The 14,216-nt window shown below is 38.1% G+C and overlaps 1 protein-coding gene across 5 annotated transcripts in view; it reads left to right on the top strand.

The window, feature by feature from the left end:
• The window catches only part of LOC126378813 (transcription elongation regulator 1), a 75,802-nt gene extending 64,928 nt beyond the window's left edge, over positions 1-10,874 (top strand). For all 5 annotated transcript variants that reach the window (XM_050027226.1, XM_050027228.1, XM_050027227.1 and 2 more), the window contains 4 exons: positions 191-355; positions 2,512-2,681; positions 4,148-4,286; positions 10,778-10,874. In XM_050027226.1, coding sequence (XP_049883183.1) covers positions 191-355; positions 2,512-2,681; positions 4,148-4,277 — 465 coding nt within the window. In that variant the 3' untranslated portion in view covers positions 4,278-4,286; positions 10,778-10,874. The remainder of the gene's footprint in view (positions 1-190; positions 356-2,511; positions 2,682-4,147; positions 4,287-10,777) is intronic.
• Positions 10,875-14,216: the final 3,342 nt, after the last annotated feature.

The raw sequence follows: 14,216 nt of genomic DNA, 5'->3' as shown, positions 1-14,216 counted from the left end.
AAAGTGCTACAATCAAATCGTGGTTTTCTTCAGTTGTAATTCCACCACACATCAGCCCTTCAGCCCATCAGAAGATGTACAGTCTGCAGGAATTAGCACCAGTACGGAGGACTGTCAAAATTTAGGAACACTCAACAGCGCTGCCGCGTACATCACATCTAGTTTTTACCTCATTAATAATAATTCGCAGGAGCGTCTGTTCTCGCAACACATATCGAACCTGGCTTCGAAGAGGCGTGACAAGCTGCGCGCGCTGCTCAACGAGCTCGGGGTCGCGTGCACGGCGCACTGGCGCGACGTCAAGGCCAAGCTGAAGGCCGAGCCCACCGCCCCCGTCTACTCCAGCGCGACACAGGTCAGAATACTTCTTTCGTCACCTTGGGAATGTTCCTGGCAGCAGGGATGTTATGAATATGAAATTTCGTATACGGATATAAGAATGATCATTATACCGGATACGGTTACCGTTAACGTTATTTAACATTATATTATATATAAATTAACCGTATCCGGTATAATAATCATTCTTATATCCGTATATATATATTGTATATATATAGTGACACTGTAACGAATACTGAAGGGGATGATTCTGAGTCGATATCAATTGGAATTTCCTGTCGGAGAAGTCATGAAAATTTTAGAGCTTATTTAAATTATTTTCCGTTCAACACTTTTGCGACGGAAAATTCCACTTGATATTAACTCAGAATCGTGGTCTGAATCATCCCTCTGAGTATTTGTTACGATGTCACTAACACCCAGTATATATATATATATATATATACACTTCTCATCAAAAAAATCGAAACACCTTGCAAGTTTACGTTTTGTCAGGATTATCAGAAAAATGTGTACATTTAGAAATAAATGTTAAATGTCGTTTAATAGTGAGTAATATGAGCTTATCAAATCTTAATGTTAATGTTCTAAATTTAAATGAATTTTTCATAGGTTTCGTATTTTGTTAAATGAGTCATTTTTATTCCGTATGGAGTATAAAGGAAATGGATAAAACAACACACGTAAATGAAAAAAAAAGCTAAAAAACGTTTATTTAATAACTTGTATTCCCTCCCCGAGCTCTAATTACTGCTTCCATACGGTTCTTCATCGATCGGATGAGAGTCACGATCACATGCTGTGGTATATTGTCCCATTCCTCTTGGATTGCATCTTGCAGCTGGCTAAGTGTTTCTGGGGCAGGATCTCTTGCTCGAATTCGTCTCTTTAATTCATCCCACAGATGTTCAATGGGATTCATGTCCGGGCTTCTTGCTGGCCATTCCATAATAGAGATATCGACTTCGTTAAGATAATCTCGTACGACGCCCGCGGTGTGAGCCCTAGCATTGTCGTGCATGAATATGAAGCCGTTGCCAATAAAATGTGCATAGGGCATCACATGAGGCTCGAGACACTCTTCGACGTACCGATGACAGTTTAGTGCAGGCAGACGTGGCCCAGACACGAAAGCAAGCTCTGTCTTACCGTCGGCGCTGATTCCTCCCCAAACCGTCCACGAACCGCCACCATAGCTGACCTTTTCTTCAATGCAGCATTGTGCATAGCGTTCTCCGTCTCTTCTGTAGACCTTGTTCCTTCCGTCGTTACCATACAGCATAATTTTACACTCATCAGAAAAGAGAACTTTGCTCCACTGTAGGTATGACCAATTTAGGTGCTCACGTGCAAAGTTAAGGCGCGCTCTTCGATGGTCTGCAGTTAATTTCGGCCCATTTGCTGGCTTATGCGGTACCAGTCCACGATCCTTCAACCTTCTTCTAATTGTAGAGTCACTTACAGCCACCCTTCGTACAACACGAAGCCGCTGCTGCAGTTGAAAAGCGTTAAGGCGTCGATTTCTTAAAGAAGTTGTTACAATAAATCGATCATCTCGCTCAGAAATGACCCGATTCCTGCCAGATCCTGAACGGCGCGTGAACAAACCAGTCTCCCGATAACGTTTATAGACTCTATGAACAGATGACAGGCTTAGATGCAGTCTTGCAGCCACAACACGCTGACTAAGGCCAGAATCCAGCAATGCCACAACTTGGGCGGCTTCTGTGGGCGAAGTATCCATACGTTTTAGAAAAAAAACCTTTTTTCAGACGTCCCAAAGTCACAGTATTGAAATAAAAAACAAAAAGTTTAAGGATAGGCGCCAATTTTTAGTTTTTAAACGCTAAATGTACTCCCACCCTAAACACACATTTGTCTCAAAACAGTGATTCATTTCGTTTATAAGATAAACAAATGAAATTCTAATTTTGAATTTAGAATTTTCGCTTATTACTGTAATGGCCAAACTGCCAGCTATACATTTATGTATTTTTTTTCATCGTATGAATTCTTTTTTGTGTTAAATTCGGACAGAAACAATGAAAACGGAAGTGTTTCGATTTTTTTGATGAGAAGTGTATAACTAACGTTAACGGTAACTTTATATATATAGTAAAGTGACGGTACTTTACTTAACTTGCACTTTTTGATTTGATTTCTTGACAGATGGAGCGTGAATTCCGCGACTACCAGCGCGACAAACAAAGCGCGGCGAAGACAGCGCTAAGGCAGCTGCTGCAAGAGACGAGGTCCATAACACACAAGAGCTTGGCGGCGGTCAAGGAGAACCCGCAGGCCATGCAGACCATACTGGACTCGCTCAAACACGACGTCAGGTGAGTACAGCTAAATTACTCATACATACATACACATAAACAGCCTATATACGCCCCACTGCGGGTTGGTGAAGGTGTTGCGGCTCGCTGGGTGGTGAGGATATGGTATCCCGACGTGCCGGCAGAGTAGGGGAGTGATTGGTGATAACGATGATAAATTAGAAGCAAGCAGCAAGCAGGAATATACAGGGTGTTAGTGACGTCGTAACGAAAACTTTGATGGATGATTGAGACCATGATTCTGAGATGATATGAAGTGGAATTTTCCGTCGCAAAAGTATGGAACAGAAAATAATAAAAAGAAAAACAAAAATTTTCATGAATTTTCCGACTGAAAATTCCACTTGATATCAACTCAGAATCATGGTCTGAATCATCCCTTTCAGTATTCGTTACGGTGTCACCAACACCCATACCTACTTGTATGGCTACCGTATGTACTTGTGTGGGGTGTAAGTGACATCGTAACGAATACTGAGGGGGATGAAACAGCTGATTATTCCGAGTTAATATCAAGTGGAATTTTTCATCGCAAAAGTATAGAATTGAAAATAATTTTAAAAAAGTAAAAAAAATCATGAATTTTGCGACGGAAAATACCACTTGATGTCAACTCAGAATCATGGTCTGAATCATCCCCCTCAGTATTCGTTACGATGTCACTAACACCCTGTATACAGTTTATTAAAAACACTTCACAAACAGGATAGGAATATACATAGTTCACAATATACACACTTCACAAAAGTATCAAGAATTAGAGGACACGGCCCTAAACAGTATAATATACTTGTTGTTTTTATGAAGGTCGGGGATGCAGTGAGTCAAAAGAGAGTAAAATGAAAGGAAATGCGGAACGGAATGAGAATTTCGTAATTTAAAATGATGATGGACAGAACGAAAGGCCAGTAGTGCAGAGTTTGTACTCTGCTACAGTGTTTCTACGGCTAATAGCCGGGACCAACAGCTTAACGTGCGCTCCGAAGCACGGAATCATCTTACTTTTTCGGACAATCAGGTGATTCAAGCCTGAAAAGTCCTTACCAAACAAAGGACAGTCTCACAAAGTGATTTCGACAATGTCCCCATCGGGAATCGAACCCGGACCTCCAGATCGTGGGCCTTCGTGAGCTAATGACATCGTTATGAATGGGATGATTCAGACCATGATTCTGAGTTGATATCAAGTGGAATTTTCATTCGGAAAATTCATTTGTATTTTTTTTTAATTATTTTTAGTTCCATACTTTTGCGACGGAAAATTCCACTTGATATCAACTCAGAATCATGGTCTCAATCAACCCTCAAAGTTTTCGTTACGATGTCACTAACACCCGGTATTTTCAATACTTGTACGACGGAAAATTCCACTTTATATTAACTGAGAATCATGGCCTGAGTCATGTCTCAAAGTTTTGTTAGGATGCCACTAGCAGCCTGTATAATAAGGCGGCTTTGCCTTGCAGGTACACCGGCCTGGCGCACCTGCCTGAGGAGCGCACGTCGCTGATCCAGGGCTACCTGGACGAGCTGGCCAAGAAGGGACCTCCTCCGCCGCCCACCGCCACCGAGCCCGCCCGCCGCGCCAAGCAATGAGAGAAACAAGTAGGTACTAACACAAACAGACTACACAATACGTATCATAATATATAATTTCAAAATACATATGGTTCGAATATATAAAGTTAAAATACCGAAAATCAAAATATATAATGCATCAAAATGTATAAAGTTATTTGACATAAGTTCTAAATTTCTAAGTTTGAATGCCATAATGGTCGAAACATATAACAAACACAATGCATAATGGTTCCTAGTGGTAGGAATTTCAACAAGAAAAGATTAGATTAAAATACACAAACCTCCTTATAATAACAAACACTTATTTTACCAACTTTTCACATAACACAAGCTTAAAATGTTTAGTTATCACTGAATACAAATCAAAATACACGTTTTAAATACAGCAAGTCACGTTTACACAATATTTTCTACCCGAAAGAAGAAAAACGTTTTCATAGCAAAAAGACCGCCATTCGCTATCCCCAAAAAGCCACCTCAAGTTACTTGTTTCTATTTGCTAAGCAAAGGCCTTGACGCATACAGCCATGTTTCGAAATTTTATAAACGACTGTCATAACAATATAATTTCAAAATACATATGCTTGGAATGTATACAGTTAAAATACCGAAAATCAAAATATTTAATATATCAACATTTATAAAGTTATTTGACATAATTTTGATATACAGGGTGTTAGTGACATCGTAACGAAAACTTTGAGGGTTGATTCAGACCATGATTCTCAGTTGATATCAAGTGGAATTTTCCGTCGCAAAAGTATGGAACGGAAAATAATTAAAAAAGAAAAACAATAATTTCAGGAATTTTTGCGACAGGAAATTCCACTTGATATCAACTCAGAATCATGGTCTGAATCATCCCTCTCAGTATTCGTTACGATGTCACTAACACACATACCTACTTGTATGGCTACCGTATGTACTTGTACGGGATGTATGTGACATCGTAACGAATACTGAGAGGGATGATTCAGCTGATTATTCTGAGTTAATATCAGGTGGAATTTTCCATCGCAAAAGTAATAGGGTTGAAAATAATTTGAAAAAATTTAAAAAAAAACATGAGTTTTGCGACGGAAAATTCCACTTGATATTATTTCAGAATCATGGTCTGAATCATCCCCCTGAGTATTCGTTACGATGTCACTAACACCCTGTATAATAAGCCGTTGGTCCCTGAAATGAAAATGAAATTAAAGGGCTATGAACCTTTCTGGCATATCTCAGTGGCGCCACCTGGCGGACGTTTTAAAATTGCGGCGCACAATGAAACCTGTGCAAATCGATAGGGGACACTTGTCTGAACAAAAAAGCTTTAATGGACCTATGCTCTAAAGTGTCACGTTTTCAAGATATCTAGCTTGAAAGTTACGGAAAGTGTCGTATGGATAAATCGATTTTACTCTTAGGTATATACAATAGTAATATAGTGACAAAGTGATTGATTATACATGAAACATTATTTAATATACAACATATTTATCTTATTGAAAAAATTAAATTAATAAATACTTGGAACAACATTAATGGTTTTTGCCTTTGCTACATTATATAGAAAGTACATAGGTACTTAACTGTGCACACCTTATCTAACGTTACTAATTGCAAACTGAGTTTATCAGTTTGTGTTATGTATGATATAGGTGTAATTTACTCCTTAACTTGATTTTACTTGACACAACGACGGGATCTAATGAAATACAAAATAAAGTTCTACACTTTATATACGCAATGCGCTTAGTGCGGCATCATTACTCGTTAAAAAGCAGAATTCTCGAAGTTTAAGAAATCTGTGTAAGAGAAACAAAATGGTGTACTTATTAACTGCCATTTTGTTTTCTCGTTTAATTCCAGGAACTGCGAAAATGGAGGTACTTTGTTTAAAGTTGCACGAATTTCTATTGTTTCGACGGAATCAACAAGGATAGCGAATAGCCATACAATAAGTGTGAGTGAGACAACATCATAAAATAAATACAATAGGACGATTGACAACCGGGTGAACTTTCAGTCAGTTTGCCACTTTGATCTTCAACGTGCGCACGCGCTTTTCTCTGTTCTGAGACTCTATTCTGTTCATTCTGTTTGTATTTGTTACCACTGTTGAGTTTGTTAATATTGCTGTTGAGTTTGTTAGTATTTTTGTTGACTTTGTTAGTGTTATTGTTGAATTTGTTGTTGTTATCTTGGCAAGATGTCCAGTCATGTTGGTGCCAGGCAATATGTTTTTTGTGGTGTAAGCACTGTTCGTGGCCCGCGCTGAAGATCTTATGATCTTCAGTTGTCAAGTAAGACTGTATAGGACGCCGAGATCTTCGGGGTTTTTGGGGTGCCTAGCAATATTGCTAGGCACCCCAACATCCTGAATTATTCTCGCCACTTATTTGACGATCGAGAGGTAAGTAATCTTATTTGAACATTGAAAAATAAAAAAATCTCAGTATGCAGTGTATCTGGTATCTATATTATAGTCCCTGGTCAGTATAATACATAAAAAACAATGTATAATTCGGCTCGTTTCTCAATCGTGCTTTTTATAATCGAAATGTCATATGAAAAAAATTCGTGTATGGAAATATCCTACTTTATCGAAGCTCTTTCATTATGTAGCGTCTTAGACGAAGTGTAATCAAAGCAAGACATTTTTAACAGAAAGTCGTGAACTTATCTTTATTATAATTAGCCAGAGATTGCTCTTACGCCAAGCGTATCACTTGTGTACCAGACTTACGCTTTCAATAGATTTTATAGCCAACTATTACAACTTATATGTATGTCGGAGTTAGTAATGAATTAAGAAGAGAAATTGATCAAATCGGAAACTAAAATGAAGTTACAACACATCCGTTATGAAGTTGCATCGCTCCGACGACAGGTGGCGTACGGCCAGACCTGGGTGAAGTCGAGGAGTCACAACAGAGTCGTCGTGTCGAGCAGACGTGCACTGCCGTTCTAGTCGGGCAGTCTACCGCGAACCATCGTCATGAGCGGACGTGTCAAATAATTACGAAGAGTGCTATAGTCGCTCACCTATAACTTGTAGGGACGCCTAGAAAGTGTGATCGGAAACGAGCACCTAGCAAGTACATTCACATGTCCCGATGATTCGGTCCGAATATAGGAACCATGGGTGGTGGAGGGCCCCTTTCTCGCTAGCGTCCTTGGGCGCGCTAGATTACGAGAGACTGTGTAACCGTTACGAATACCATGACGTTGCCGTGAGTGTGAACCTTATGCTGTGACTTTATCTAATCGTGATACAAAAACTATGTGGAAGTAAATAAAATGATTGTAATACTAATGATGGCCATTATTGTCTTCTAACTCCTACTTCTACGACATGTATAATAAATGATATTTGCATTTTTTGTAACAGTAGAGAGTAATCAGTTCATATTAATGCAAGCACATCGGTAAGGCTGTTTTTTCATCTGACATGTGCTACATTGCTAGGTTTAATATCCACCAATCAGATAATTGGGCCTGATTCTGATCGGCACAATGAATCCGATTGTAGGATATGCAACGTAGCATCTAGCATGTTACTGGTGGAAACGCAGTCTAAATGTTACGTACTTACTTCATTATTGATGGAACAGTATTATTATCGATTCCAGCTAACTACGCAAGACCGAATATGCCACATTTAAAAGAGGAAGTGAGGATTGCTGCGCCCTAATAAATGCCTTCGGAAAACAGGTGACAGATCACCCACTCGTAAATGAAATAATCAACGGCATATACCTTAAGCACGACACCCCAAACTATCTGTGCGAGTTAGTAATACAAAACAATTTTAATCAACGCAGAGCGGTTTTCCAAGCTATAAACTCAAGTGAAGGCTGTGAACAGTTTCCCATCTTATCATATATGAGGATCTGTTGATAATGTCTCTGAGGCCGTATCAAGTGACGCAGGCAAGAAGCTACTATGGCGAACACCAAAAAGAAAACTGCACGTTTTTCATTGAAGAGTATGAAGATTTTGAAGTTGACTGTAATTTAAATCAATACAACATAGTAGCTTCTGATCCTTGGCTAACAAGAGCTAAAATACACTCGAGGCACCAGAGCAACAGAATTTATTTTGTATATTTCTTGCTAGATAATAGTTTGGAAACCAGAAATAAACTTGTCGGTCACTATTGCAGCTGTATAGTTGGAAAACGGACACTCGGGTGCTGTGCTCATGTCATGTGCATAGTTAGGTATATGGGATGGGCTCGGCACCAAGAAATCCCTATTCAACCCCCTGCTGCCTTTTTAGATCAAGTTATTATTTCTGATGAAGAAGAAGATTGATTATTGAAGAAGAAGACTGATGTTCATTATCCTAATATGTAAGAGTTTGTATAAAAAAGCGTATTTGTTATAAGTATATACACTGTATGTATTCAATAACAATTAGTATTGATTGTATTTTTAAGCAAAATATAAATAACTAAATGACTACTTTCACGATGTTTTATTTCATACTTATAAAAACATAAATAAGAAAATCGATGAATAATTGAACAATGTGTTCATCTAATATGATTGTTATGAACTAAAAAGCTTAAGGTCCCGTTGCATTGAAGGCACAATGGGGTATGTCTATACGAACTAGGTATGTTCCATACACTGCTGTAAAGTAGTCCTAAAAGCGAATTTTCACACCCCACCTGCTTTCACTGTGATTAGACATTTAAGCTGCCTTTCATTGAATAAACATAAAAACTCAAAAAGTGTGAAATTGTTAGACAGTCATAGCAAATAACTTTGAGCGTGATTACCACGAGAACAAGTCATGAGCTGTACATCTCACGACTCGTTTCTGGATTTCTTTTAACTTAAGTACACATAACAGTAATATATTTAGTTTACCTATCTGTTTTCTATTTATTTATTTTTCAATAAAAAAATATATGGTATATTAAACACTAATATTCCATGCATAATCACTTAAGTAGTCACTATATTCCAATTGCATATAAAAGTAAAATCGATTTGTTCATACATAACTTTTCGGAACTTTCAAGCTAAATATCGTGAAAACGTGACGCTTTAGAGCATAGGTTTATTAAAGCTTTTTTGTTCAGACAAGTGTCCCCTATCGATTTGCACAGGTTTCATCGTGCGCCGCAGTTTTAAAAAATCCGCCAGGTGGCGCCACCAGGCTATGCCAGCCTCCATAGTGAAATGTTCAATGCCCTTTATTCGCTCTAGAGTGGTACAAAAGATCTTAAATATACATTATATCAAAAAAAGTCCATCACTCAACCATATATATAGCGTGCGAATATTAATATTAAATAATTTATAATTAAAGGAACATTAATCTTTAATAAATGTCTTGAAAAAAATTAAATAACAATAGACATTTTAAATACACAAAAAAACAATTAACCTTAATTTAAATAAACGGCTGTGACTTTAAATTTAAATATTCATTCATTGAATAAAAGGTATGGTGAATAAGATTTTTTTTTTATTTACTTTTAAATATTAGCAATGGTAACTCCTTTATAGTAAATGGTAAGGCATTATAAATTTCAATACACATACAATATACATTATTATTGGTTAGAGTTAAATTAGTTCTTGGCATAATATAATAAGTTCTCATACCTTTTACTGAAACAGTCCATGTCTTAAATAAGTGTGGATTCTTTTTTACAAATAAACAAATCTTCTATCTCCTCTATACATGTCGTGGCCAGATCGTAAAATTGATCATTTCATGATGTGGTCATATTTTATGAAATGGCCAACTTAAGTTGACCATATCGTTGAAATGTCAACGTTTAATGATATTTCCATCCACGTTTGGCCATATCGTTAATGTAGGCGGTGTCCATGCTATGTGGTGTAATAAAAATGCGAATAGTCGATTAATTTCTTAGGTTCAAAATTATGTACCTATTCGATATGGAAAATTGAACAATAACATTGATTCATCGATTATAATATCAATCAAGTTTTAATTATAATCGAAACCAGCGCCACTATCGGTGGATAATGTTACTAATTTTACGATATGATTGCCAACGTTTGGCCATATCATGAACTAATCATGCATTTAGTTGCTCATATCGTTAAACGTTTTGTGTTCATTGATCTGGCCAAACTACATCATGATGTGGCCATCGAATGATATTTTATTTCATGAAATATGACCATTTCATGAAATGGTCGACCACATCATGAAATGATCAATTCTATGATCTGGCCACGACATATACATGGCGCTGGCAGTATGTTGTACTTTTTATACAAAGGCTTGCACGAATCTTTCTGAATTTAGCTTTATCTAAGGTTCTTAAACATTTGTTACACCTGTTACTACTTACTGATGTGAGTACGTAGTCGTTACATGAGCCATGTCAGGGGCCTTTGGCGGCTCAATAATAACCCTGACACTAGGGTTGTTGAGGTTAATTCACCTCACAGCCCACACGATAGAAGACACCTTTGCCTACCCCTTTGGGAACTCAGGTGGGATGCTGATGTTGTAAACCAATTTGTTTGTTCCAGCCTTCGTGCCTTGGAGCGCTGCGCTTAGCAACGAGCTATCGTCCGCGTGTACATTGAGTCATCTAGGGTTACTTTAATTAAATATATATTAATCTAACTACCTCCTGTGTTTCATTTCACACTCCTTGCATCAGCACCAGAGTGTGATCTGTTTGTGAGTGGACGTATGTGCGTCGCGAGTGTCTGAGGTTCTGCGCGATGATGAATGATGTGTGAAAATTAAATATGTTATTATATTTTTGGCGGCGAGGGTGTGCTGTCGCTAAAGCATGTTTTCTGGGTACTGAACTGAGCATAGTACCCCGCTAGCCACAAGTTGGTAGTGTGACTAGGGATCGACGATCCAACAGTGTTGTGTTGGAAGTTGTATATATGCGTCTTGCCGTGTAAAATTCGATACCGCGTTTTACGACCGCTTGAAGACTGCATTATTGAATGTGGCGCCATCTGTTGCATGTGAGCGGAACTAGCTGGCCAACTAGTTGGGTCCGCTATATATTGTTTACACTAAGTTTAATATGTCTAATTATATTATTGTTTGTTTAACAGCCTCCGTGGTTTAGTGGTTAGAGCGTCAGGCTCACGATCTGGAGGTCCGGGTTCGATTCCCGATGGGGACATTGTCGAAATCACTTTGTGAGACTGTCCTTTGTTTGGTAAGGACTTCTCAGGTTTGAATCACCTGATTGTCCGAAAAAGTAAGATGATTCCGTGCTTCGGAGGGCACGTTAAGCCGTTGGTCCCGGCTATTAGTCGTAAAAACACCTCCACCAACCCGCGTTGGAGCAACGTGGTGGAGTATGCTCCATACCCCCTCCGGTTGATTGAGGGGAGGCCTGTGCCCAGCAGTGGGACGTATATAGGCTGTTTATGTATGTATTCTATAAGTATGGTTTATGAGTAAGTTCAAGCTTTTAGGTTTCATATTTATGTTTGTCTAATTATATTATTATATATTGAAAGTTTCACGGCGCATTGGCGCTTCTGCACTGTAAAGTCGTGAAATGTAAATAATAAAAAATAAATCATTTGATTATAGCGCGCCGATCTTTATATTCCCCTCCGCCGCACACTTCACCCCCTGAGGTCGCACCCTCCAATCGCGTCGCGTCTAAACCGACGCTACCGCAACGCGCACGCGCGCCGGCACGCTGATTGGACGGCGCGAGATTCGGCTCCCCGCTAGATTCCGTGTTTGAGCGTACTTGAAATGGTTCACGCTATTCTGTTATAATTTTCTAATTATCCGTATTTCCTAATTTTATGTGAGAGACTGTGTTAAATAAATATTGTTTGTTGCTCCTACATTAGAATCACTGTGAGATTGTAAAGTGTGCCTTTCGTTTTATAATAAACGCGGACCTTTCGTATCACCACCTGGACTGTTTCATTCTGCCACCCTGGAGAGACCGTGAGGAAATTCACGCACCGAACCCGAACTCTACCGACACAGAGCACCGTGTCACATAGCGTCCCTTAGCTTACAACACCGCTCAAGTCGAAAATTGGCGGTTTTTACATTTTAATGCCATTGGATGAAGAAAATAAAGGTTAAAATAAAGTAAATCGTCAAAATAAGTATAAATAATTATTTATTAACCGCTAACTAGAGTATGTATTAAGTAGCAATAAAAAAATCTACAGATATTTTAAATGAGACATTTTTTTTCGTCTCCTGTAAAGTTGATAAAAATGACTTAAGCGGTGTTGTAAGCTAAGGGACGATAGGGTATTTTACCATATCAAAGATAAATTATAAAATGCTAATCTACTAGAAATAGTAGCCAGATTCAGATGATAAAAAATCAATCCCATTTTACTTTTAGACTCAATACCGCTTACCGCTACCACATCACAACATTACCGCTTTTTGACCGCTTTTGTTGATGTCTCAGAACAGTATTCCGGAGGTCCCGAGTTCGAATCCCGGTGGGGAAATATCACAAAAATCACTTCGTGATCTCTAGTTTTTTGTTTGGTTAGGACTAGGACATTACAGGCTGATCTCCTAATTGTCCGAAAGTAAGACGATCCGTGCTTCGGAAGGCACGTTAAGCCGTTGGTCCCGGTTATTACTTACTGATGTAAGTACGTAGTCGTTACATGAGCTATGTCAGGGTCCCTTGTCTTAGTAAGTAAGTAATCAGAATTTTATAATTTATCTTTGACATAGGAAACTACCCAATGCTTTGACTTCCTTACAAGAAAAGTTCGCCTTCTCTTTAATCTGTTCCATGTAAGCTCTTCTTGGTCTTCCCCTTCCTCTCTTTCCTTGTTTTTTTTTAATTCGTCGTGTCTTATTAAGTGTCCAAACATCTTGCATCTTCTATCCTCTATAAAACCTACTAGCAACATCTTCCGTTTTTCATAGGGTCCGCTAACCTAACCTGAAGATTTGACAGGTCCGGTTTTTTTACAGAAGCCACTGCCTAGCCAGGTTTATATTAAATAAAATTCCAAATATATTTTTATATAAAATATTTATAACATAGGTAAATGTTTATTTCAAAGATTTATGTTAAAACCCCCGACTCCTGCAGACACCTAATTTTATTTTAAATTATACCCGTCAATTTTTTATCCGCTAAAAAGGAAAGGGACGGATGATTGTCAATAAGTTAATTTTAAAATAAATGAATAACCCGTGCGAATAAAATAGGCATCTCGCTGGTATGCAATCCGTTTGACGTGTGCTGTCTACTTAATCCTGTCCGATTATTGGCCGATGTAAAATTTTTAGACGATTGTTTTAGATTTCTACTTAAAATTTACGTGTATTCCATAAATGTTACGCCTGTCGATTACCCGTCCCTTTCTTTTTCAACGGATAAGAAAATGACAGATATAACTTAAAATTAAGATGGCGACTGCAGGAAATGGCCCCGATTCCTGCAGACACCGCCTAATTTTATTTTAAGTTATATCCGTCATTTTCATATCCGTCGAAAAGGAAAGGGACGGATGATTCACAGCTCTTAATTTTAGGAAGAATGAGTAAATGAACGTGTCAGGTTATTGACTGATGTAAAATTTTTAGACGGTTGGTTTAGATTTGTGCTTAAAATTGACGTGTGTTCCATTAATTTTATGCTTGTCGATTACCCGTCCCTTTCCTTTTCGGCGGATAAGAAAATGACAGATATAACTTAAAATAAAATTAGATGGTATTTACAGGAATTAGCACCATTATATTATTAAAATTATACTTAAAGAATAATATTTTTATGGCAGTTGATATAGTTTGTAAATTGAAATAGTACAACAAAAACATAGAACTCGTTCAGCTGCTTGTCTTTCCAGGCATGTCGTTCCAGGCAAAAACCGACAGAGGGTTGTATCATTTCTAACATAATGGCCCATCATTATATTTTATTATTTTAGGAACACCAACAGCTTATATACTATATCGTCATCATCAATTTAAGAGCCACGCTCTTGT

This window comes from Pectinophora gossypiella, chromosome 27 (genome assembly GCF_024362695.1).
Source record: "Pectinophora gossypiella chromosome 27, ilPecGoss1.1, whole genome shotgun sequence".
Lineage (NCBI taxonomy): Eukaryota > Metazoa > Arthropoda > Insecta > Lepidoptera > Gelechiidae > Pectinophora > Pectinophora gossypiella.
This window is presented reverse-complemented; position numbering and strand designations above follow the sequence as displayed.